Source organism: Vigna umbellata, chromosome 1, assembly GCF_029865625.1.
Source record: "Vigna umbellata cultivar VRB3 chromosome 1, Vumbellata_1.0, whole genome shotgun sequence".
NCBI lineage: Eukaryota > Viridiplantae > Streptophyta > Magnoliopsida > Fabales > Fabaceae > Vigna > Vigna umbellata.
Window position 1 is genome coordinate 104,578,762 of NC_142165.1, and position 23,338 is coordinate 104,602,099.

At 31.8% G+C, this 23,338-nt stretch overlaps 3 protein-coding genes across 3 annotated transcripts; 2 read left to right on the top strand and 1 right to left on the bottom strand.

Annotated features, from left to right (window-relative positions):
* Positions 1–5,464: 5,464 nt before the first annotated feature.
* Positions 5,465–6,691, top strand: LOC124823863 (uncharacterized). The gene has a single exon (XM_047296174.2). The coding sequence runs from the start codon at positions 5,626–5,628 to the stop codon at positions 6,445–6,447; it is 822 nt and encodes a 273-aa protein (XP_047152130.2). The 5' UTR covers positions 5,465–5,625; the 3' UTR covers positions 6,448–6,691.
* Positions 6,692–11,703: 5,012 nt separating this feature from the next.
* Positions 11,704–15,712, top strand: LOC124823603 (cytokinin dehydrogenase 4-like). Its single transcript, XM_047295854.2, has 5 exons — positions 11,704–12,378; positions 14,124–14,251; positions 14,387–14,653; positions 14,742–15,010; positions 15,104–15,712. The coding sequence occupies exons 1-5, from the start codon at positions 11,769–11,771 to the stop codon at positions 15,390–15,392; spliced, it is 1,563 nt and encodes a 520-aa protein (XP_047151810.2). The 5' UTR covers positions 11,704–11,768; the 3' UTR covers positions 15,393–15,712.
* Positions 15,713–19,095: 3,383 nt separating this feature from the next.
* On the bottom strand, positions 19,096–23,010 carry LOC124823874 (cytokinin dehydrogenase 3-like). Its single transcript, XM_047296184.2, has 5 exons — positions 22,035–23,010; positions 21,328–21,455; positions 20,345–20,620; positions 19,849–20,117; positions 19,096–19,740 (listed from the first exon to the last, which is right to left on the bottom strand). The coding sequence occupies exons 1-5, from the start codon at positions 22,657–22,659 to the stop codon at positions 19,431–19,433; spliced, it is 1,608 nt and encodes a 535-aa protein (XP_047152140.1). The 5' UTR covers positions 22,660–23,010; the 3' UTR covers positions 19,096–19,430.
* Positions 23,011–23,338: the final 328 nt, after the last annotated feature.

A 23,338-nucleotide genomic window follows, 5' to 3' on the forward strand; every position in this document is an offset into this window, starting at 1 on the left:
AAGAAGAAAAGTGGTATGTTACGGGCTATGCTTCTTTAACACGCAACAATGATATAACACAAGACTTTGATTTAAATCTAAATCTGATTGTTTTAAATTCATAATTATTTTAAAATACTATATGTACTTTATGGTTACTGGTCAATCAAGGATGGAACCATCGATCATTCAGTGAAAAAATAATCGACCGGTTAAAATAGTTATTAATTGATAATTAATATAAACAATCAGTTAATGAGAACAATAATCATTTATTGACAATTAATATGAATAATGTAATTTATTAGTAATTAATGGATCATACCTAAGAATAAACTAAATATAATATTTATAAATATATTTTTGAAGGGGATCAGGTAATCAATTTTGATTAATTATCTTTATTGTACTATTATTACGTAAAGTCAGTAATTTCTCCCACGCGAGGAAGCTCATCCAATCTTCAAAAACAATGAGTGCTTTGAATAAGTGATTTCAACACCTTGCCCCGAAATACTAGAATTGAAATAGTTTAGTTTAATTCTCATTTTTTATATATATTTCACTGAAATTTATAGTGTTCCAGTACATCTAATTATTCTATATAGTTCAGGAGGGGATAATATAATTAATTTTCTTTATTTAATTTTTTAAGATGATTTTTTAAATTAAAATTATGACAAAATTTCATATTTTAAAACAAACAATGATGTCTTAAATGTAGTAATTAATATTATCAAATCTGAGTTTGGAACATATAATCTATATTACTTTTTGTAATGGTTTCAAATACAGTGATGTATTGATGTAGAAACTCAATCTTGAAATTTATCCCGACGCTCCAATAATTATTTCATGCTAGATAGAGAAGTAAATTATGTGGTGAGGAGTAGCATGAGACTGTCCATAGGTGATAGACAAATTAATCTTGTATGGTAGCTTGTGGTGAGTCAGTTGTTTTTTAGTGTAAAAATTTGTCATAGTCCAACATCAATACATATATCCGAATTGGTCGAGTTTATAAATAATTTGTATGTTGAGATTTGGAAATGAAACATATTGTATGATATTTATAATTGCATGAGTGAATTTCTTTTAAAATGTTAGCTTACCTTTTTGTAGTATTTTGATTTGTTAAGTTTGTTGTATGTTTTTGTATGATCACATGATAGGTGTGAACATAGGAAAATGATACTTCTTTAGAGTATGTTTTGGACAATAAAGAAAGAGATGCTTAGTCGTGCTTAAAGTAATTAATAATTTTTCTTTAGTTTATATGTCGATAAACCTTTTGTAAATAAATAAATGGTTTAAACCCTCCCTTGGTCCTCAAGTTTGTATGAAAATCTCAGTTGGGTCCTCAAGTTTTTTTCTGTCTCAATTGGGTCATATTTTTTGTAAAAGTGAGCACATTGTACCATAACCGTTAAGTGGTGTGAGACGGCGTTAAATTGGTGTGAGCTGGATTTTTTCATTTACTGACGTGGCATTGTGCACTAAAATTGAAAGGCCACGTGGTGATGTTTTGACTAGAACCAGATCTTCTCCTCCCTCCCCCTCTGCTTCCTTCCATCGGCGCCACCCACCAAAAATTGTTGTAAATTTGCTAGCTCTTATATCTTCTGGATTGTAAATTAGCAGGTTTTGCACTGTGGGAACTGTTATTCTGTGCAAGAAACTCTCATTTTCAAGTTATCAGTGTTTTGCTTCAAGTGGGTAGGGTAAAGTAGTGATTTTTGTGGCCTCAGGTTTGATTTGTCGAATTGAGGGTTTATCTGATAGTTAGATTTTGTATCTTCTTGGTGTTTTATGGATGGGTTATGTGTTTTGTTTTCTGATTTGTGACCAAATCTGGGTTGCTACTGTAGCTAATGTTGTGATTTATTTTGTGTGACATGAGTTTAGTGATTATGGGTACTGAAGAAGAGGATAATAAGATAGAAATATAGAAATCTGAGATTATGTGGTAACAGTTTCCAGGTTTCCTGCAAAATCGTTCGATTGCTATTGCTTGAATAATAAACCAAAACTAATGAAGTGATCTGCTTTTGTTAATCGGTGACTTGATGCAACATTGTAGAATTCTTTCTTCACCAGCATATATTTTGCATTTCTTTTTCCCCTTGTAGGAATTATTTACTGGAGCAATTAGTGTGACTTGTATCACAACTGATTATTGTCTTATTTATATAAAAATTAAAATTAGCTAGCAAAATGTTATGTCATTTATCATGAAGTGTTCTTGAGTAGTAGCAAATGACTTTATATGTTAAAAGGATAAAATTATGCATTCTGTGGTTATTGAAAATACTCCATAGAATTAACCACATAAAAATATTACTCGAGGATATTAACAGGAAATTTCATGACTTCATACTCTTTCCGTAATCTTTTCTGTATCATCTAATAACTTTTTCTTTTCACTATTTATTTGCCTTCTCCCCTCATTGCTTCCATATTCTTGATGATGATGATGACAAATCTGGCATACTTACAACTAGTTATTCTGTTCTGGTCCCTTTCCTCTTGATCACGGTATCTAACAATTAAAGTCCCGATTTTGCCACAATTTGAAGAGGATAATAAGATAGAAATATAGAAATCTAGGAATGCTGATAACGGGGTGAATGTATTGAGACCGGGAACTGGTTCTGTGAGAAGGAGGGTTAGTTGGTTAGTGGGCATAATGGGTGGCATGTGTTGCAAGCCCTCTGCCATTGAAGACAGTAAGGAGAGTCCAAGGGAGCGTTTATCGAGCAAGGCTGTGTCGGACTTGCGTGTATCTAGGGGAACTTCATCGAGGAGGGAGGAAGTTTTTAGGGTAAAAGATAGATATGATAACAATGAGGGAAGAACGACATTGATTGATAAGCAAGGGAATGGTTCTGCTAGAGTGCAAGGTGATAGTATTGAAAGAAAGAGGGAGAAAATGGAATATGCTGTTGCTCCACATCCGGGGATTGGTAGTGTTCCCAAAGCCATGGAAGGTGAACAGGTTGCAGCTGGGTGGCGCCGATGGAAGGAAGCAGAGGGGGAGGGAGGAGAAGATCTGGTTCTAGTCAAAACATCACCACGTGGCCTTTCAATTTTAGTGCACAATGCCACGTCAGTAAATGAAAAAATCCAGTTCACACCAATTTAACGCCGTCTCACACCACTTAACGGTTATGGTACAATGTGCTCACTTTTACAAAAAATATGACCCAATTGAGACAGAAAAAAACTTGAGGACCCAACTGAGATTTTCATACAAACTTGAGGACCAAGGGAGGGTTTAAACCTAAATAAATAGTTTTGATCGAATTATATATAAATTTGGATTATAGTTATTTTGGATACTATATATATATATATATATATAATATATTATATATATTATATATATATATATATAATATATATATATGCTCAGTAACTTTCTAGTTTTATTGAAAGTGTAATATTTTTTAATAGTTGTTTGTTATTATTTAAATGAGATGTTATAATTTTTTTTATATTTAAATATTTTTGGAATGAACATTTTATAAAAGATGTTTTTGGTGTCTCTAAATTTGACTTGAAGTGTTGTTATGATAAAATTAAATAAATAAAAGAATGTTTACTTACCCATAAATAATATTGCTATATTTAAACAAGTAAAATAATCAATAAAATATAAGTATGAAATTGAAATTGAATTTAATTTAGTCTCTTTAGCATATAATTATATTTTTTATATAATACATGAAATAAAAGATAATGATATATATAATATATTAAATTTATGATTTTAAGAATTTTAGATTTTAAAACAAATAATACGTCAAATGTAATAATTGATCTAATCGAATTTAATCATATAGTCTATACTGTTGCTATTTTCATGTTTTAAACTAAGAATTCATGTAAGATCGATTGTTACACTATTATGTTCAAATTTGTATAAACTCTTAATAATCAAATATATATGATAAAATTCATCTTCTCATATTAAAAAAACTTAATTAAAAATATATAAATAATTATGTAAAAGAGAAAAAACCAAAAACAATTCAATTTCAAATACACAATTGTCATAATTAAATTCAGTTTCTAAAAATCTATACTAATAATATATTAATACCCAATATAATTTCTAGAAAATCTATGCTAATATGTTAAAATCAAGAATGTATTATTACACTTAAAACGAAGTATCCTTACAGCTCAGTAACATGTATGAAGCTTCAAAATCTATAATATTTAGTAGTTCAAAGTTCTCAGTTTTCCTTATCATTATATTATATTATAGATGGTATGCCCAGATATCATAGTTGTGACTCATTCGCATCTGAACACAATAAACGAAGCTCTTGCAATATTATCATACATATACATGCTCTTCTTACATACTAACTCATATATTAATAAGATGATATTTATACCCTCCTTATACCAACCTATATATATGAGAAGAATGTTTTTCTAGTCTTCTATAAAAAAATGGGTCGCACTCCAACTATATTTTATCTATTTTTTACTATTGATAAAAAAATATCAGATTATTCTTTTTTTGATAAAGGATTTATTTTAATAGTTTTCTCTTTAAACATTATCGTTTTAATCTCACTGCAAGCGAAATACACAACGCTAATTTTAACAAATATTCTGTCATTAGTTAAAAATTATTGTTGTTTCTTACCTTTTATTTAATAATTGATGATGAAAGCACAATTTTCTGTAGTTATCACAATTTAATATAAAAAATCAATTCATTAAGTGTTAATTACGAACTAAAAGACGAAATAAAAGATTCAAGGAGAAGAAATCATGACGGAAAATAAGAGAAAAGATTAATTAAGATGAAATTAATATAAGAAACTTGCAGAATTAGATATCATACCAAAATTGTTTTTTGTTAATTTTAATTTTCTATCTACATACTACTTTTGTTTTTTAAGATAAATTAACATGAGATAACTTTTGTTTCCTCTGTAGCAATAAAGATGTATCAACTTGAATTGCGATTTACTCTCATGTGATAAGATACAACACATTAATAAACCAAATTTACTTGCGATATTTTTAATTTTCAACAAATATTAATTAATAAGAAGACATATTAAAAGAATATACATGAGATGTTATACATGTTAACACTATTCTTATTAAAACAGTGATTGAATGACTATACGTGTTGAAAAATAATTAGCAGGTTGATCTGCCATGAATTAAATTATATTTTTAACAAAATTCAAAATTGGAAGTTTATATTTTAAGCTAAAATTTTAATTTATAATAATACTTAAATACCTATTTTCGGGGAATAAAATATTATCCTTATCAACATCACTTTGGTTGTTTTTTTTTTCTTTTTCATTTATGATTTATTTTATCTGCAAACTTTTCTTTTTTACCCTTGAGTTGCGTTGCTGCATTTCTCTTTCTGCATAATAAAATAATGGGTGTATTATTGTGTAACATGGCCGTTTACTGAATTGATTGAGAGTAAAGGTTGGAGGATAGCGGTGGAACGTGGAGGGCTTTGGAGAAGAAAGAAAAGGACAAAGTTAAAGGGAAGTAAACGTCAACCATAAAGCAGCTACAGTATGTCATATCTCTGTATTTACATCGCACAAGACACAGCATACTGCACAGAGAGTTTTGGAGCTCAGTAAACTCTCAGCAATGGCAGACCCAGCAAGTTTCATTGCCAGCTGGTTAACACCCTCTTCTCTCTTCATCTTCGTCAACCTCGTCATAGGAACAATAGCAATCACTTCTCGCTTCACTCCCAAAAACCACCACCACCACCACCACCCTCATCTCGCTCCTTCACCCTCCCTTCTACAACGAGTCAGCTCCTTCAATCTCACTCACTACTATACCCATCATCACCACCCAGACCCAGATTTCACTCACCCCCAACTCGTTCCAACACCCTCATTGTTGCAGCGAGTCAAGTCCTTCAATCTCTCCTTCCGCAAACACGAACCCACACATGCAGAAACACACCACCTCCAACCCCAACACGCCCAATCTACAAACCCGGAACTGGTTCGGACACCCTCCCTGTTGGATCGCCTCACGTCTTTCGATCTTTCTCTTAAGAATCAAGAACCCACGAATGCACAAACACAACACGCGCAACCCGAACCAGAACCTGAACAGCCGGAACTGGTTCGGAGTCCCTCGCTCTTGCAGCGGCTACAGTCCATAAACTTGTCGCGTCTGTATAGATCGGAGCCCGTACACGGAGAGGATCCGAGTGGCGGGCCGGGTAAGGCGGAGATGAGGAAATCGGCGAGCGAGAGAAGGGGCTCGATAGAACGCGAAGAGGAAGAGGAGGTGGAGAGACGGAGACCACAAACGGCGAGGGTTGAAGCGACGTCATGTAGAGAAGACGAAGAGGTGGACGCGAAAGCTGATGATTTCATCAACAGGTTCAAGAAGCAGTTGAGGCTGCAGAGGATTGACTCTCTTCTCCGTTACAGAGCAGGTAGCGGATAGATTATCCGTGGAAGTGGAAGAACAATAACAGGGCACAGACGTCACTGAATCTACGTCGTCGTTTCATCACCTTTGTTATTACTTTGTACTATTATTATTAGTATAATACTAGTTTGTATTAAGAAAGAAACCATGACTTGGTCAGTTTGCCAAAGTTCTTGTTACAAGGTCTTTTTATTATTTTATATTTGCATGTGTGCTATAGTAATGTTAAAAAAATAATAAATATTCATTCTAAAGTGCACCTTGTTAACGAAAAGTAGATGCTTATAGAATTATGAATAGGATTTATTATACAGTACGTAATATTATAACATGAATACCAATTAAAAGGTTTGGGCATTAAACTGGGAAAATGATACGAATTGGAAGGTGTTTCCCAAGGTCTTATTCTCGTTTACTTTTCATTGTTGATCTTGAACGTAGACATGTGAATAAGTAAAAAAAATAAAAATTAACAGTGGTTTGAATGCTTTTAATTATCATAATAAAATTAATTGCTATTTGGAGGATGAAGATAAAAGAATTTGAATATTTTATGAATACAGTAATATGAAAAATTATAAAATAACTATTTTTAAATAGTATTTATAGATCATAACAAATTATAAATTTATTTTATGAATTTTATGACAATTACTTTTAGTATGTGGATTGAACTAGATAAAAACATTTTGTTAATTCTTTAATCGATTATCCATTCATCCACAGAATATGTACGTATCTCTGAATTAATTAAGTGTAAACAAGATTCATAGTTTTTATTTATTTATTTGGATGAGTTTTTCTTAACTCGCGTGGTAGTACATATAATTTTATTTGTTTATGTTGTAATTTATTTAATTAAACTAAAAGACTTAGAGTGTATTTAAATGCTTCAAAATAATTGATTATACATTACTCAAATGTTATTATAAGTTTATCTCTTTAGAAATAAAAAACAACCAGTAATTCATATAATGTTTAAACTAAAGAAATTTAATTATTATTCGTTTTTTCAAACATTCATATATCAAATTTTCTCATGTGATATTGCTCATGTGTTCAGATTCATTATATTAAATATGAATTCAAAGAAAAAGTTTATTTATTAAATATGAATTGAAAGGAAAAATAACATGTTACAAATGAACAACGATTTAAAGTTTAAAAGTTAAATATCAAAATAATTTATATTGAAGGTCAATAATTATATATAAAATCAAGAAGATAATTATATTTACTTAAATTAAATACAAAAGAAAGAAGATAATCATTTGCAGTCTTATGTGTATAAAAAACCTATAATATATATAAAAGAGTCTCTTAACAAGATTCATATTGATGTTTTTTAAGATTATTCTTTTAGATTTATCCGAGAGTCTTCTCTTATATTGTTGTCATCTTATTTTCATGTTAAATCAAAATTTTTTAGTCTTCTTTAAGCTACTTCTTAGAAACATTTCTAATTTTTCTCATTCCTTCTTTAAGTTATAATTCGATATGTGTTTTAGTAACAAAATTACTCTCCTCTTACTTCTCATAATTAAGATCATATGAATTTATGAATATTTTTAGAAATACAATCTATTTAAAAACAAGACATAGTTACACTAATAAATCGTTAATATACATTAGTATCACTGATTAATCTCTCATTTATCAAGAGCTTTAAGCATTCATAATAATGACTAATTGAATGTGATTGATGAATATATTTTGTGATGCTATGTTCAACTTAAATATATGGTGATTTGGTAACAACTAAAATGATGGTACTGTCATATGTATATATCATGTTCCAAGAGAAAAATGCACAATTAGAAAATATAGTGTAATCCATGCTTATTTGTATTTTAGTTTGTTCTGTTATAGTTATGTATTGATATATCTGAAAAAAAAAACAATAATAGTAATTAAATTACTTTGATAACTATAACATTGATCTTATCCACCCATTGAGGGGCTGATTGGGACTTGTGATTAAGTTTTGGTTCAATGTTTGAAAAAGTAGTTGTGATTAAAGTAGTTTTTAATGATTGGGACTTGTGATTAAAGTAGTTTTTCTGAAAAAGCAATGTATTGGTTATTGACTACCTAGTCTTTCTCTGTCCAGAGACATAATTTCTGACTGAAATTCTGGTAGAGATACATTAGTTGGAAAATAAATTATTGGAGTAGGATAAAATTATTATAATTGAATATTAATGTATCCGTATATTTATATTATTTTCTGGAAAATCCGTTCACATTCATAGGTGATTTTGTGTGTGTATATGTTAAAATTTAGAGTGATTTGTTTCTACGTTAATATTCTCGATGCATATTTGTTTCTGCATTAATATTTGTAAAGCAAATTGTAAAATTAGAGTGAAAATTTTATCATATTTTTCTTGTTCTGAGTTTAAATATGAATGGAAAGTATGAAAAGAGTAAAAAGTAAAATTTGTGATTTGAAGGAGGATGATTATGGCATAGAAATTGTTGAAATGGTAGGTTCACCTGCCACATGCTAAAAATGCAGTTAAAATGGCAAATCCAAAAAGTGAGGTCCAAGGATCCAAAGTCTAGTCTCGGACGGATGAGAGAGAAAACAAATTATATATATATTAGTAATATTATTGAGAACCTAATTTTGTACCCAATCTTTTCTAAACTAAATTGTTCAGTTTACTTCTATTTATGTTTATTTTTCTATTGCTATTCCAATATTACATCATAGAAGAATATTTCAATTTAAAAATTGTTCTGATTATGATTTTTTTTCTTTTCTAGTTATAAGTTATAAAGGAAATTGACTTTAAGTGATACTATATGTTACAGGTTTATAAACAAATATTCTCTGGAGAGCGAAACGAATTATTTAAAGGTTCATTTATGATGAATAAAATGAAGAATTTTGGTTCTAATTATCTGGTATACGTAACAGATAAATTAATACCTATATATTAATTTCTTATGTATAGGGCCTAAAGAAATGAAATCATTGCACCATAGATAATGTGGAAAAACTAACAAGGAACCTAATCGATAAATCATTTCATTCGACAATAGTGAAATAAAAGTAAAGAGTCAATAACATAATATTGATGATTTAAAGTGAGAAAGGGTAATATGAATAATTGTAATGATACTAGTCACATTGAGAAATCAAGGTCCCAGATGAAGAAAAGAACAAAAACGAATCACTAGCTGTTGAATAAAATATGTCAATAAATATAAAAATATGTTACTAAATTAAAATCATCGATGAATAGAATATCTTGTTGATATCAAAATTTATCGACATATCAATAATTATTAATGGTAGATAATTATTGATGAATTTTTAAATAATGTGATATTTGTCTGTTTTTTGCTTTTTCTCATCTTTATCGTTTTTTTTTTCTTTCAGACGTAAATTTAGATGTGGTAAAGATTGGAATTGAAGGTTAGGATTACAAAATTAAAATGATGAGTTTAGAAAAAAAAAAACAGAATGCAGCTCAGTTAATTAAGAAAGATGATAAAGAAACTAATACCATAATTTACGGACATAATTTATTTATGAAAATATTTGCTGATAATAAATATTATAACTTATCAATAAATTTTATCGGAAGAATCCATCCATACTTCCGCTAGTAATAAAAGTTTCCATTTATTGATAAATTTTATTCATAAATTTATTACTTTTTCATTAAGGGTAAGTTGGACATTTTAGCACCCGTATGGAGGTTCAGAATCAAATCACGCGGATGCAGAGAGATTTTGCCACCTCTGAATGGTATGCTAGTGTTCGGGCCTTATTATTGGGCTAGCTCTGTTTGGGCACCCCAATAACAAAAGCCATTATTCATATAATTTATTATCGAGAAAAAATAATTTACAGGATCTAGTGAGTACAACGATTCTCTGAAATCCCATTCAAGAGCATAAAGATATGAACTCTGATATGTTAATAATTTTTCATAACAACTTTTTAATAATAAATTACATGTTACTAATTTATTGATTGATCCGTTTGAATTTATTTTTAATATAATATTTGAAACGGATTAATAGCAAAGTAACACGTGAACGTTAAAAAACATTTTTCTAAATATATCCTCTAAGTATATTTTAACTTTAAAATCACATTCAACTTTATTCGTTGTTAAGACTCACTGATGGTGGTAGAACTGTACTAGAAATATCTTTTGCAATCTTAAATGGGCCACGGAGGTATTCCCATTAAGGGTTATGGTCCAAGTCAGAAGTCTGGTTCAACTCTCGAGAACTTTGTCCACACAATGAGATACACGAGTGATATATATGACCACAGATACTCATCAAACCATTTCGTGTATCATGTTTCTCACCTCTTCTGTGACCAATGTGAAACTCTTTTTCTTCCCAAAGTTGGAAGAAATTCATAGTTCATCACATGGAGCAAGTGGTATGCTGTTGATCAGTATGCACAAAATAATTCCATAATTTTTAATCACATTCTTCAAACTCACAAAAACGTTTCCCACATATATACGTGATGAAGTGTAAAGGGTAGATCTATATGTTACTTCACGTTGCAGCACAAAGAAAAAGAACCCTAACCTAAAAGGCGGTTATGTTATCTATTAATTCGAAGTCAATGAAACACACAAATATATATATTATGCATACTAAGAAGTGTGTTAATGGAGGTACACTAACAACGTAGGTGCTTATCTAATAAACTTCACTCTGATGATATCATATTGAGCAAGTGTGGACTTTAATCATTGTCAACACATGAGTTTTCATTTTTCTGATATTGTGTCAGAGAGGTTTTCCGGCACAGAATTGTTGTAAGATATATACATAACTGATTTGCATGTACAGAAAATTCCTCCTTGCGTATCAGATAATTAATATTGCTAGGTCAACTGCCAGTTAATTATTGGTTGACCACGACAAATTCTCACACGTAATACCGATTATTAAATGAAATCAGTGTAAAGTCTCCCATCTCCAAATGTAAATAAAGGAAAAAACAAAGCTCGACCTTCAACGTTTGACCACAATTTTATAAACTCCGTCCAAGGACTAGTTTATGACGTGATCGGCAAAAAGATAATGCTGCTAAACAAGTAGATGAAAATCGAAGTTTCTGCAGCCTAAAGCGTGCAAATGAAAAAGGAAATTTACAGCACTAAAGGCGTATAAATCTAAGCAACAACAATACACAATATTATAGTAGACCACGACGTCGTTGCATTCGCCAAAAATCATCTTCTTTTCTCTTCTTTCCTATATATACATGTAACTAAACAAGAACACTTTCATAGCCAAATTCAAAACAACAGTGCATTAACCAAATTATCAAGTCCCTCGTCTCTTCCAAAATGGGAAGTTATTTTAGATTTTCAAAAGCTTTTGTTGTGCTAGGGTTAGCCTTCACAGTGCTGTCACAGGCACAATCACAACCTTGGTCGTTACTCCAAGCACCAAAAGACCTAACCCTGAAGCTTATTCGTGATCCTGTGACCCTTTCACTGGCCTCAACCGACTTTGGCCACATAGTTCATGACAACCCTTTTGCGATTTTTTCGCCATCGTCCATCAGTGACATCTCTCTGTTGATAAATTTCTCGAATTCTCTTGCCATCCCTTTCACCATAGCTCCCAGAGGGCAAGCACATTCGGTGAATGGACAAGCCATGGCAAATGATGGGGTTGTGGTAAACATGACCGAGTTGAATGGGTTCAGAAACGGTGCTGGGATTGTAGTAGTGTCTGATGGCAGAACAAATGCTCCATATGCTGATGTGGGTGGAGAACAAATTTGGATTGATGTGTTGCATGCAACACTTGAGCATGGACTCACACCACTCTCTTGGACTGATTATTTGTTCTTATCGGTTGGTGGAACTCTCTCCAATGCTGGGATTAGTGGCCAATCCTTCAGGTTTGGTCCTCAGATTTCCAATGTTCGTGAATTGGATGTTGTTACAGGTATGGATTATTACATATATTCTCTTCCCCAGCTAATATCTATTCCAGATTAATTTGCATTCAAGTTCATCACCATTCACAAAAAGATGAATTCAAAGTTTTATAATCTTAAATTGTTTAATATACTTCATTGACAAAATCTGTCTTATGTGTGTGTATATATATATTACTATGCAGTCTTGACTGCATTGATTTTAATTTATTAAAATGTGATATATCTTTTTAAACTTTTATATGAATTATTGTTATTTAATTTCTTTGCTGTCTGATTTGTATGTACATGATTTTTTTATAATAATTATAACTCAATGGTGAGAGCGATGGAAAATCGTATTTTTTATTGTTAAATAAAATAATACTGTCAACGTACTGATAGACTCATCTTCTCTGTCCTTTTATTTCTGCATCATCAACATTAAAATTTGAGGAAGGATCAAACAAAACGTCAAGAATAGTGAAAGACATACGTACGAAATAGTTATTCTATATGAGTATCCGTTTTTGTTTATTAAATTTCATGAGTACATCCATTAAACTAAGAGCCCTTGAACATCTTGGGTATATTATATATTAACAAAAAAAGTCAGATGAATGGGTTTTATTAATCAACTCAGAATTCAATGAAGCCTGTTGATTAAGCTAACTTGATTGGTCACATCATATCTTTACAGAAGATTTTAATCTTGTCTCTTTATGATGTATGAATTGACCATCCATTAAACAATTGATGCAGGTTATATGAGATTTAGTAGTTCTTTCGGAATTGGCTGGGTTCAAAATCTTTGGTTGAAGCTTATATCTTTGATTTACAACTTAGATTATGTCCAACGTCAAAGTTAATTAAAATATGTATACTGATAAAGAATTTTAAAAACTGTCTATTTTTCTTGACAATTTTTTTTTGAAAAAAGAGGATTCTGGGGATTGATCTTGGGTTTATATTATAATAAAAAAAGAACAGAAAAATGTTCTTGTGTTTTTTATTCTTTACCATTATTGTAATATAAAAATTTTCTGTGTGCTACTAAATCTGTTTGTGATTGATTCGTGAACAGTCTTATGAAATGAAACGAAGAATTATAAAACTAATTAAAGGGAATGTAATTGTCACGTGACTTCATCATATATTTGGCAAGATTCCATAGCAATCAATGATTAGATATGAAAGATAGACTGCGGAAGGAAAGACTACACTGTTTGTTTTCCTATTCGACCGGCTTGGTCTTAAATAAGTCCTCACCCAACAAGATGTCAGCACGCACACTTGTTTCTCTTTCTCAAATATTTCCCATAAAATTAGCAATTACAGTTGCATAATTTTGGCAAAATCTCTTTGACAAATACAAGTCAACTCTCTTCAAGGAAACTATGAAAAGATCTTCTCCTGAATTTTCGACTTTTGCCATTTGCTACTCTGGCAACTTTACATAGTATCCATCGTTCAATTATTCTACTATTACATATTTAATGAGTGAGGCAAGCAATTGAGCATGATTTTCAAGCTGTAAATAAATAATGGTATTGAAGTTTATGCGAGTTTGGTGATTAAGTTCATCTAAATTTTTTACTGAATATACAAGGGATGCTGTTTTTTTTTATAAACATCAGTAACTAGATTTGTTTTTGGAAGCAGAAAAGACATTTTTTACAGGTGATTTTACACACTGGTTTTCATATATCTCTAAAATTTGTACACTTTTTCATCGGACACACTTGACACACATGTTTACACCTCGCTTCGACAGGGAAAGGAGACCTAGTGACATGTTCTTCGGAGAAAAATTCAGAGTTGTTTTACGCCGTTCTAGGAGGATTAGGTCAATTTGGAATTATAACTAGGGCAAGAATAGCTCTTGGACCCGCACCAACTAGGGCAAGTATCTCTTCTTTTTTATTTATTTGTTTATTTTGTAAGTCAGATCTTGTTAGAAAAATGTTTACAATAAACACTTAACATTCTTCAATATCATGCTTAGTTAATGAAAATTCATTTGCTTAATCTTTGCAGGTGAAGTGGCTCCGTTTGCTTTACAACGATTTCTCTGCATTTTCTGCAGACCAAGAACACTTGATCTCGTTGAATGGAAGAAACGACACCATTGCTGCTGATTATGTAGAAGGTTTCCTTCTGCTAAATCAGCCACCACTGGATCTTTCTTCTTTTCCAGCGCCCGATCAACCTCGTATAACTTCCCTGCTGACACAATACGGCATTATCTATATCATAGAGCTTGTGAAATATTACGACAACAGTACACAACAACATGTTGACGAGGTAATAACGTATATAAGTTTAGGAACTAAAATTTTATGAAATACTTAAGGTAGTTATTAACTTATTATGTTTTTATATGTTTGAATAGGATGTAAAAGTTTTGGTGGAGGGGTTGAAGTTTGTTCCCACGTTTATGTTCGAAAAAGATGCATCATACGAAGAGTTCCTGAACAGAGTTCATACCGACGAGCTTTTCCTAACATCACAAGGACTTTGGGATGTTCCTCATCCTTGGCTAAACCTCTTTGTTCCAGGATCTCGAATCTCAGATTTCGATGAAGGTGTGTTCAAGGGCATTATTCTGAAGCAAAATATCACTGCAGGAGTTGCGATAATCTACCCGATGAATCGATCCAAGTAAGTTATAAGAAATTAAGTTTGTTTGGTTTGGTATGCATATGGAATAATTAGCAAATATAATTAATGTAAATGCATATAATTAATCCACAGGTGGAATGATAAGATGTCAGCAGTTACACCTAATGAAGATGTTTTCTATACTGTGTCACTTCTTCATTCAACTGGGTTTGATGAAGTGGAGGAATTTCAAGCTCAAAACCAACGAATATTAAAGTTCTGTGAGGATGCTGGTATTAAGATCAAGCAGTATCTTCCCCAAAACAAAACAAGGAATGAATGGATCAAACAGTTTGGCTCCAAATGGAAAACGTTCCAAGTAAGAAAAAATCAATTTGATCCCAACAGAATATTGTCACCTGGACAGAGGATTTTCAATTAAATATGAAATAATCAACGATGCAATTTACCATACTATAGTCTACCACTGTTGTACAGGTGTTACGGAATCAATTTATACTAATGCAGCATTAATATATATTAATAAGAATAAATGTTGTATGTTCTAATGGTAAGAATTCGTCTCTTTTTGCTTCCTTATTTTCACAATGTCATTCTTTACCACCACCGTTCACTTCTGCAAGAAAAAACCTACTCTTACTTTCCCATAACCCCTTTGTTGCATGTTGAGTCTCCATTATGCCATCGATTAAACCCACCATCCTTACTTTTAAGAAGCTATTACTTTGTAACTTTGAGTTGATATTATGTATATACATTATTTTCATAACAAATAAAATAGTCGAGGCCTTAAAATAACTTTGTTTCATGGAAGAACACAAAAAAAAGTTTTTTTTTTTTATGATTTATTGATCAATTTTTATTTATTTTTTTAGTTTTGAGGACATAGTTCGTATAATGAATTCTTATTTCATTTTGTTGTGATTTAGTAACACGATTTTAGAAGAATTGTTGTGCTCACACTTCATTTATATCTTTATAATTTTATCATATTATTTATTGATCTAAGAAATTTTTTAATTGTTTTAATTGAAAGGTGACATTTTACTGTGAACAAATTTTTACAGCTATACAAGTGAGATCTAGAGTAAATAAAATTATTACTACTATGAAAAAAAAACTCTTTTACATTGATTTTTGGCTACAAAACGATATAAAAAGTGGCTTACTATTGATAATGGAATGAATCAATGTGATATATGCATTTTCTACATCCATTTTAATCATTATCAATGAAAAAAAAATCTTTTTGTATTGTATTTGAGTGTGAGATATGTAATATCAATTTTAGAAACCAATTGATATAATATGTTAGCCTTTTACATTCTTTAACAACTAACGGAAAAATTCCTTCGTATCAATTATATTAGTTGTCTAATCAATATAAAAAGTCTAACATATATAAAATGTGTTTTTTTTGTAATTAAAGCATAAGAAATATAAAATTTTCGATTAAAGAAACCTCTAAACCCTTACTCACTTTCCACATTCCTCTCAACCCTTTCTCTTTCATTTCTCTCACTGCAACATTTTCTCTGTCATCCCTACTGTAGCCTCAACTGAAAAAAATGATTTTATAATGAATTTTCATTTTATATTTTTTGTCTTATCTAATTTTATCTAATTTTCACAAGCATAATGACATCCGAAGGAATTGGTAATTGACTTTGCCTGAAGAGTTTTTTTAGAGATGTCGCAGATGATGAAATTAGAGAGGTTAATTAGTGAAGATGATGAAATTGAAGAGATCTTGAATGAATCTTTGCCTGAAGGCAAATATGTCAATGGCTCAACTCTTTACAAAGACAAATTGTTTAACCGTGAATATTTCTGATTTTTAAGCGTTCGAGAGTTTCTTGTTTTTTTGTTTTGAGAATGAAAATTACTCAAATACCCTTGATCTTAAAGTTTAGAATCCATACTATATGAGAGTATTTTTGTCTACTAAAATTCGATATTATTAAAATGTACCGACGGACAAAAGAACGTACGCAAATTAATAAACTCACACACACACACACACATATATATATATATATATATATGTATATATATAGACACACTTGATTTTTAATAGATAAAGCAATTTGTAACTTTAAGAATTAATGAAGTATAATGAATTTTTTATTGCCTTCTGATCACGGTTGCTCTAATGAGATAGCTGCGATAAAGTTTACACATAGCAATCCTCTTTTGTTTCACTTTAAATTAAAAAAAATAGGAGGGTTACTACAAAAGAGAGAAAGCAAGGAGAAAATTAAGAAAAAGAGATATGATGAGGACATATTTTAGGATTAGAAAGAGTGGAAAAAGGAAAGGAAAGTAAGTAATTATGATTAGGTGGTACATGATGATGCTCTTTTCTATCCATTGTCAACATAGTATGATTCACAGCGTGTGAATCATGGGATTCTGTCATGGATTTTCCACAACAATTAGACATGAATCTGTTAAAGCAAATCTAGTTTATTTACAATGGAGGCACCAAAAAAGTCAAAAAAAGAGGACAAGGAATTTAATTTAATTGCTGGGACATCTCATAACTTTTCTTGTCTCCAGTTTGCCTGCAAGCTGGAATTAAGTGTTGCAACATAATTATGCACCCTCCCAATAAATTATTAGTTACTTCTAAACCATTATTTGTAATCACACCTTTTGTCTCTCAACTGTTCAAACAAAATTTTAGTTTTCATATATTAAACAACATGAGGACATCATAAGTAAGTATTGGATCTTGTCTGGTTTAAAATGTGAATAAAAAGCCTCATTTTTGTGATTAAGATCAGACAGGTTTTATTAAGAAAACCTTTCTATAGTTAATTAAAATGATAAGAATGACAACTAGATCATCAGTTTATGCTTTAATTTAAATGATATTTTGATTAGTAGATGAAGTCATTGCTTTATACTTTTGTGACAACAAAGGCCCTCGTGGGTCTATCTGAATCAAAAAGTCAAAAATTATTCCTATGCGAGAACGACAAAATATAAGCCAACCCTGAAAGTTTTAAGTTGATGTGACTGAATGGAAAAATGGTTAATGTGATATTCTTTCTGATATCCACCATTCCAACTCATTATCAAATTCGTCTTTTGTTTTCTCAAAAAGAAGCTATTTAATAAAGTCACCACTACTAATTTAGTCCAATTAGCATTATTCTATTTTAAGAATCAAGTTTATCACATTTAAAATGGGTTCTAACAAATATCCCAAAACCCTGTATTCCTCTTATGTTATCTAACAAAATTGAATAAAAAATAACAAAAAGTGTATCTAACACTCACTTATACATTACCAACCACCTTTTAATAAAGTTTTCATTATTCTTCTTTAAGTATGTCGAATTGTTATAACGTTCTTGTTCTTCCTATTGCTTCTGATATAAACCTCATTTGGGGTATACATAGTTTCATTTTTCTATATAATAATATTCTTTGCTTGTTTTTTGTTTGTTTGATTTTTTGTGATAATTTGATTTAAGATGGCATCATATATGGATATAATCTGTGTTTTCCGGATTATAATCATACCTCAGAGCGGTAGAGACATTAGTAGCAATCAGACACTCCTGTTCGAGAAGTTTTCCCTTTTTTGAATAAAATTTTATTAACAGATAAAAAAAAAACTTCAACCATATGCATAATTTTGAAAAAGGCCAGAAATGTTTGTAAAATCTACAAGATTATGAATGTCAATTTTTCATCATAATATCTTCTTTAAGGCACCAAAAGTATGCAAAAGTTCTGAAATTGTGCTTGAACACGTACGTCGAACTAAAGGACTGAACATATTATAATTATTTGTTAATGTTTCATCCTTCTGTTACATGCTCTTTGGTGTTTTACTTATTAGATATATACTCCCACTTGCAATATGTTTGAACCTAAATCTCTGAACAGTATTCTTTAATTAATTTTTTTTGTGTGATTTTATTAATAAATTTTATCCTGGCTTCAAAGATAAAAAATGAGAAAATAGAATCTGAAACTTCAAATTAAATTAAAGAACTTTTCAGAACAACTTATGATTTGGAGTATAGTGGTGAATAATTTTTTCATATAGACGGTGTCATTAGGAGAAGTTATATATATATATATATATATATATATATATATATATATAAACAATATTATATAAAGAAATTAATACAGAATCGTTACACATTTAATGGAGGACCAGAACTGCTTAGAACATCTCCAGCACATTTTCTCCACACTAGCAGGTTTAGTGACAGACAGTGGTGAGAGACAACTTGTGCTTCTTGTACAAGACTGTGCCAACCTATAATCTATCTAAAGTACATAGCATAATTTAGATGTCAAAGTAATGCTGAATTTAATACCCCACCTTAATTTCTCTAGAAAAGAAATACAAAAGTCATTTTGGTTTCGATCATCATAGTATGTACACCAGTCCCTCCATGAACACTTAGGTTTTTTTTTTTCATTGGGGGAATATTTAAAACGCTGGTTGTAATTGTTTGTGGAAGATTTTTTGGCCGGGTGATAGAATCATTTTTGGATCAAACTGGTGTTTTCTTTCCAAGAATTTCATCCATTTGGCACCGAAATGGTTTGTCCAATCTTCCTGTGTGCTGTGATTAGGAAGATATTGCTTAACCTTAATGCCAGCATCCCTACAGAACTCCAAAATTTCTCTGTTTTGAGCATCATACGCCTTCCAAGAATCAAACCCACTTGAGTGCAAAAATCCAACTGTGTAGAACACATCCTCGTCTGGTATAGATGCTGACATCCTATCGTCCCATCTGGAATAAAATTTCATAGTATTATTAGTGACTGTTCTCTTCTGAATTTCACTGCAAAAAAAATGATGGGATCGAATTAAAAAAAAAATTGCATCATTCAAGGCTTACTTGTTTCTATTCATAGGGTAAACCAGGACTGGTCCAGAAGAGATGTTTCTTTTAAGAATTATATCTCTGAATACTCCAGAATTAAAATCCAAGATCTGAGATTTTGGTATAAACAAATTAAGCCAAGGGTGAGGAACCTCCCACAGTCCTTGTGACTGAAGCTTCAACTCTCCACTTCGAACTCTATTCAAGAACTCAACGTATGAGACATTTTTCTCATAATAAAATCCGGGGATATAGGCCAGCCCTTGGAGCAAAACTTGAATTTCCTAGAGACAAAGAAAAGAAAAATATTACTACCATTTATTAAATAATTAAAATTTATGTTATATATAAAGATTTAACATCTTGGTTATGAAGGTGTAATCCAAGAATCACAACATATATACATATATAGGCATTTGCTTTTGAGTAGTTAGGGACAGTGGTTTTTCTTTTTTGTTTGTTTGAAAAGAAATTTGATCTAACTAGAATATGATATGACCAGAGAGGATACCTTGTCGACATTTTTCTCGGTTTGGTCGTCATAATATTTAGCCACTTCAAGACAGTAGAGGATGGTGTGCTCAGTTATTAAAGAAGCTATTCTGGGATGGTCAGATAGAGGGAAGAAAGAGGATCTCCAATTATTTATGGGGCCTTGGTTCATCAGCAGCATCCCTTCCAGAAAATCCAATGCATTCTTTTGTTTCCTTCCATTGATTGAGATTAATCGTTCCTGGTCTTCGGTAAAAGCAGAAAAGTCACTATAAAGTAGTCTGACCCACTTAACCTGCATGCCAACAAAAATTCACCATTAACACTGTCTTATACCAGTAAACTTACACTAACCAAATAGAATATAATAAAACGAAATACACGAGAGAGAGACACGTATTTATGGATGTATGTATGTATGAATGGATGTGCACGAGCTCACACCACTGGTCCAATCAAAAATTGGAAAGATAAACAAAAGATTACGGCTGTAACATGTGGTGGCCATAAAATATCCGCATTCTTCATGTGTTATAGCTTCAAAGTGTCATGGAATGTATCTTGAAGGTCTTTTCAGAAAGAGCACTTGTTGTTTGGTTTGATAAAGTAGATAAGGTTTTAATTAAGTCATGGAAAGAATGTGATCATAATAATACTTGAGTTTTTCTAATTCTATTGGTTCAGAGCTTAGGATCTAAGACTGTTTTTCAAACTCGTATTATGTATGCTTTCAATTTCAAATCCACATTAAGTGGTTCAAACTCTTACGTACGAATAACTCGTCTTGTTTTCATTTGTGTATGTTTTTATCATGGATGACTAATACACCAACATAAGATGAAATGAACAGTACGTACGTGGGTGCCAACTGCCACTAGGTAGATATGTATATATACAAAATGACTATTCACCCTTAAAAAATGACAATTCGATTCGGCGTCACTATGAATTGGTGGTGGAAAAGCTACAAGACAAAATTCTAGTCAATTCCTATGGACGTACCCTTTTGGGTGCTGCCTCAAGAGCAATTCTCGCCCTTGCTATCACTCCAAATTGTCCCAAGCCTCCAAGAACCGCGTTGAATAACTCCAAGTTCTTCTGGGTAGAGCAGGTTACGAACTCTCCTTTTCCTGTAACCAAGTAGACGACAAAAATTATTTAATAAATTGCACAATTAATTAAATGCATGCATGCATCAATTGTTAGAGTAACATTTTCCGTAGGTTGGTAATTAATTAAGTCTTTTCATATGAATGAATTGACCAATATAAACGATTTGACCAACATTAAGTTAATACAAAACTATGACCGTGGACCTGGTTACTGATTAACCCATCGCTCACCCATATTGTAGACAAAGACCATTCCTGTTCTAGAGTTCACCAACCACATTAACAGGTTTTATAAGACGTGTTCAACAAAATCATATCTTATACTTTTAGCAGAACATCTACGACGACACACCATGTCATATATCATAACAGACAAAATTTGAACAGCTCAAGAAGACTTCGCCTTTCTCGTTTTCTCAAAGTTTCGACATGAACACGTTCTCTCAAGAAAACTGGGCAATAAATTTGAAAAACTTACATACAATGACAGGTACGGTTGCCATTGTCTCTGATTTTGGCCACTAAAATGAAAACAGTAATAATTACCGAGACAAGATGTATGAGAAATTGCGGAGAAACTTCGGAGAAACTGCATACCTGTGATAACATCCATTTCATGAACCTTGCTGATTTGAGGTCCATAGCGGAAACTCTGGCCACTGATTCCAGCGTTGGAAAGTGTTCCTCCCACGGTCAAGTACAAATAATCAGTCCAAGAAACGGGTGCAAGTCCATGTTCTAGTGAGGCATGTAGCACATCAATCCAGAGTTGTTCCCCTCCAACATCAGCATAGTGACCTATCAAAGGGTCTTTAGAGACACTGATAGAAACCCCGTTTCCTTGTTTTCTCAGTGTGGCCATGTCAACCACTACCCCATCACGAGCCATGGCTTGTCCTTGGGTGGAGTGGCCTTGGCCCCTCGCTGCTATGTGAAAGGGGACAAAACTGTTGTACGAGGTTTTTATCAAGGTGGCTATGTCATCTATGGAAGATGGATGAAACACAGCTGCCGGGAGCTCATGCACGATATGGCCGTAGTCCGTAGAAGCCATCTGAATGGTTTCGGGGTCATCACGAAGCTTATGGAATATATTTTCAATGTCAAGATCTGGAAGAATCAGAGCTTTCTGTTGCTCGGTTTTGCCCACTGTGTATATCAAACGGGTTATGGTTACTAGAAGTAGTATGAAGCAGGTTGAAGAAGGGTAATTCAGAGGCATTTTTGGAGAGAGAAAGAGAGAGAGAGAGAGAGAGAGAGAGAGAGAGAGAGAGAGAGTAGTAGTTGTGTAGAAGAAGAAGATGATCAGAAGAAAAGTTTGGTGTCGTGGTGTGGTGTGGTAGTGGGTGAAGGGAGCTGCTATAAATAGAAAGAGGGAGCTTGCATGAGAAAAAGAGGGTTTGGGAATAGAAAAATGGTTTTACACAGTTATTGGGGCTGTATACATATATGGGGATGGATCGTGGAAAACAGAAATAAGAAAGAAAGTGAGAAAAAGTGTAAACGTAAGAGGTGATGTGGTCTAGAAGAAAGAAAGAAAAAGCTTAAAAATATAGCGCAGGTAATTGCGCAAAGAGAGTGTGAAAAATATTATAGGTTACATCTTTAGGATGTGAAGGGAAATTATAAATTATATTGCGCAGAGAATGGGGTGGCAAAGTGTCAAATTCAAAGGTATGTATGATGGAAATGGAAGCGGATAATAGAGTGTGAAGGTTCATGTGAATTGTGAGGAAAGTATTAAAAGGAAAATAATTAATTAATTAAGATTTGCGTACGTGTTTGTTGTTGTGAATGATGATGATGTATGAGGAAGATTCCCAGCAATGGAACATTTGAACCCACAGATTTGTAGGATTTTTTTTATTAGCACTTGGTATTGGTGTATTTCATATTTTAAG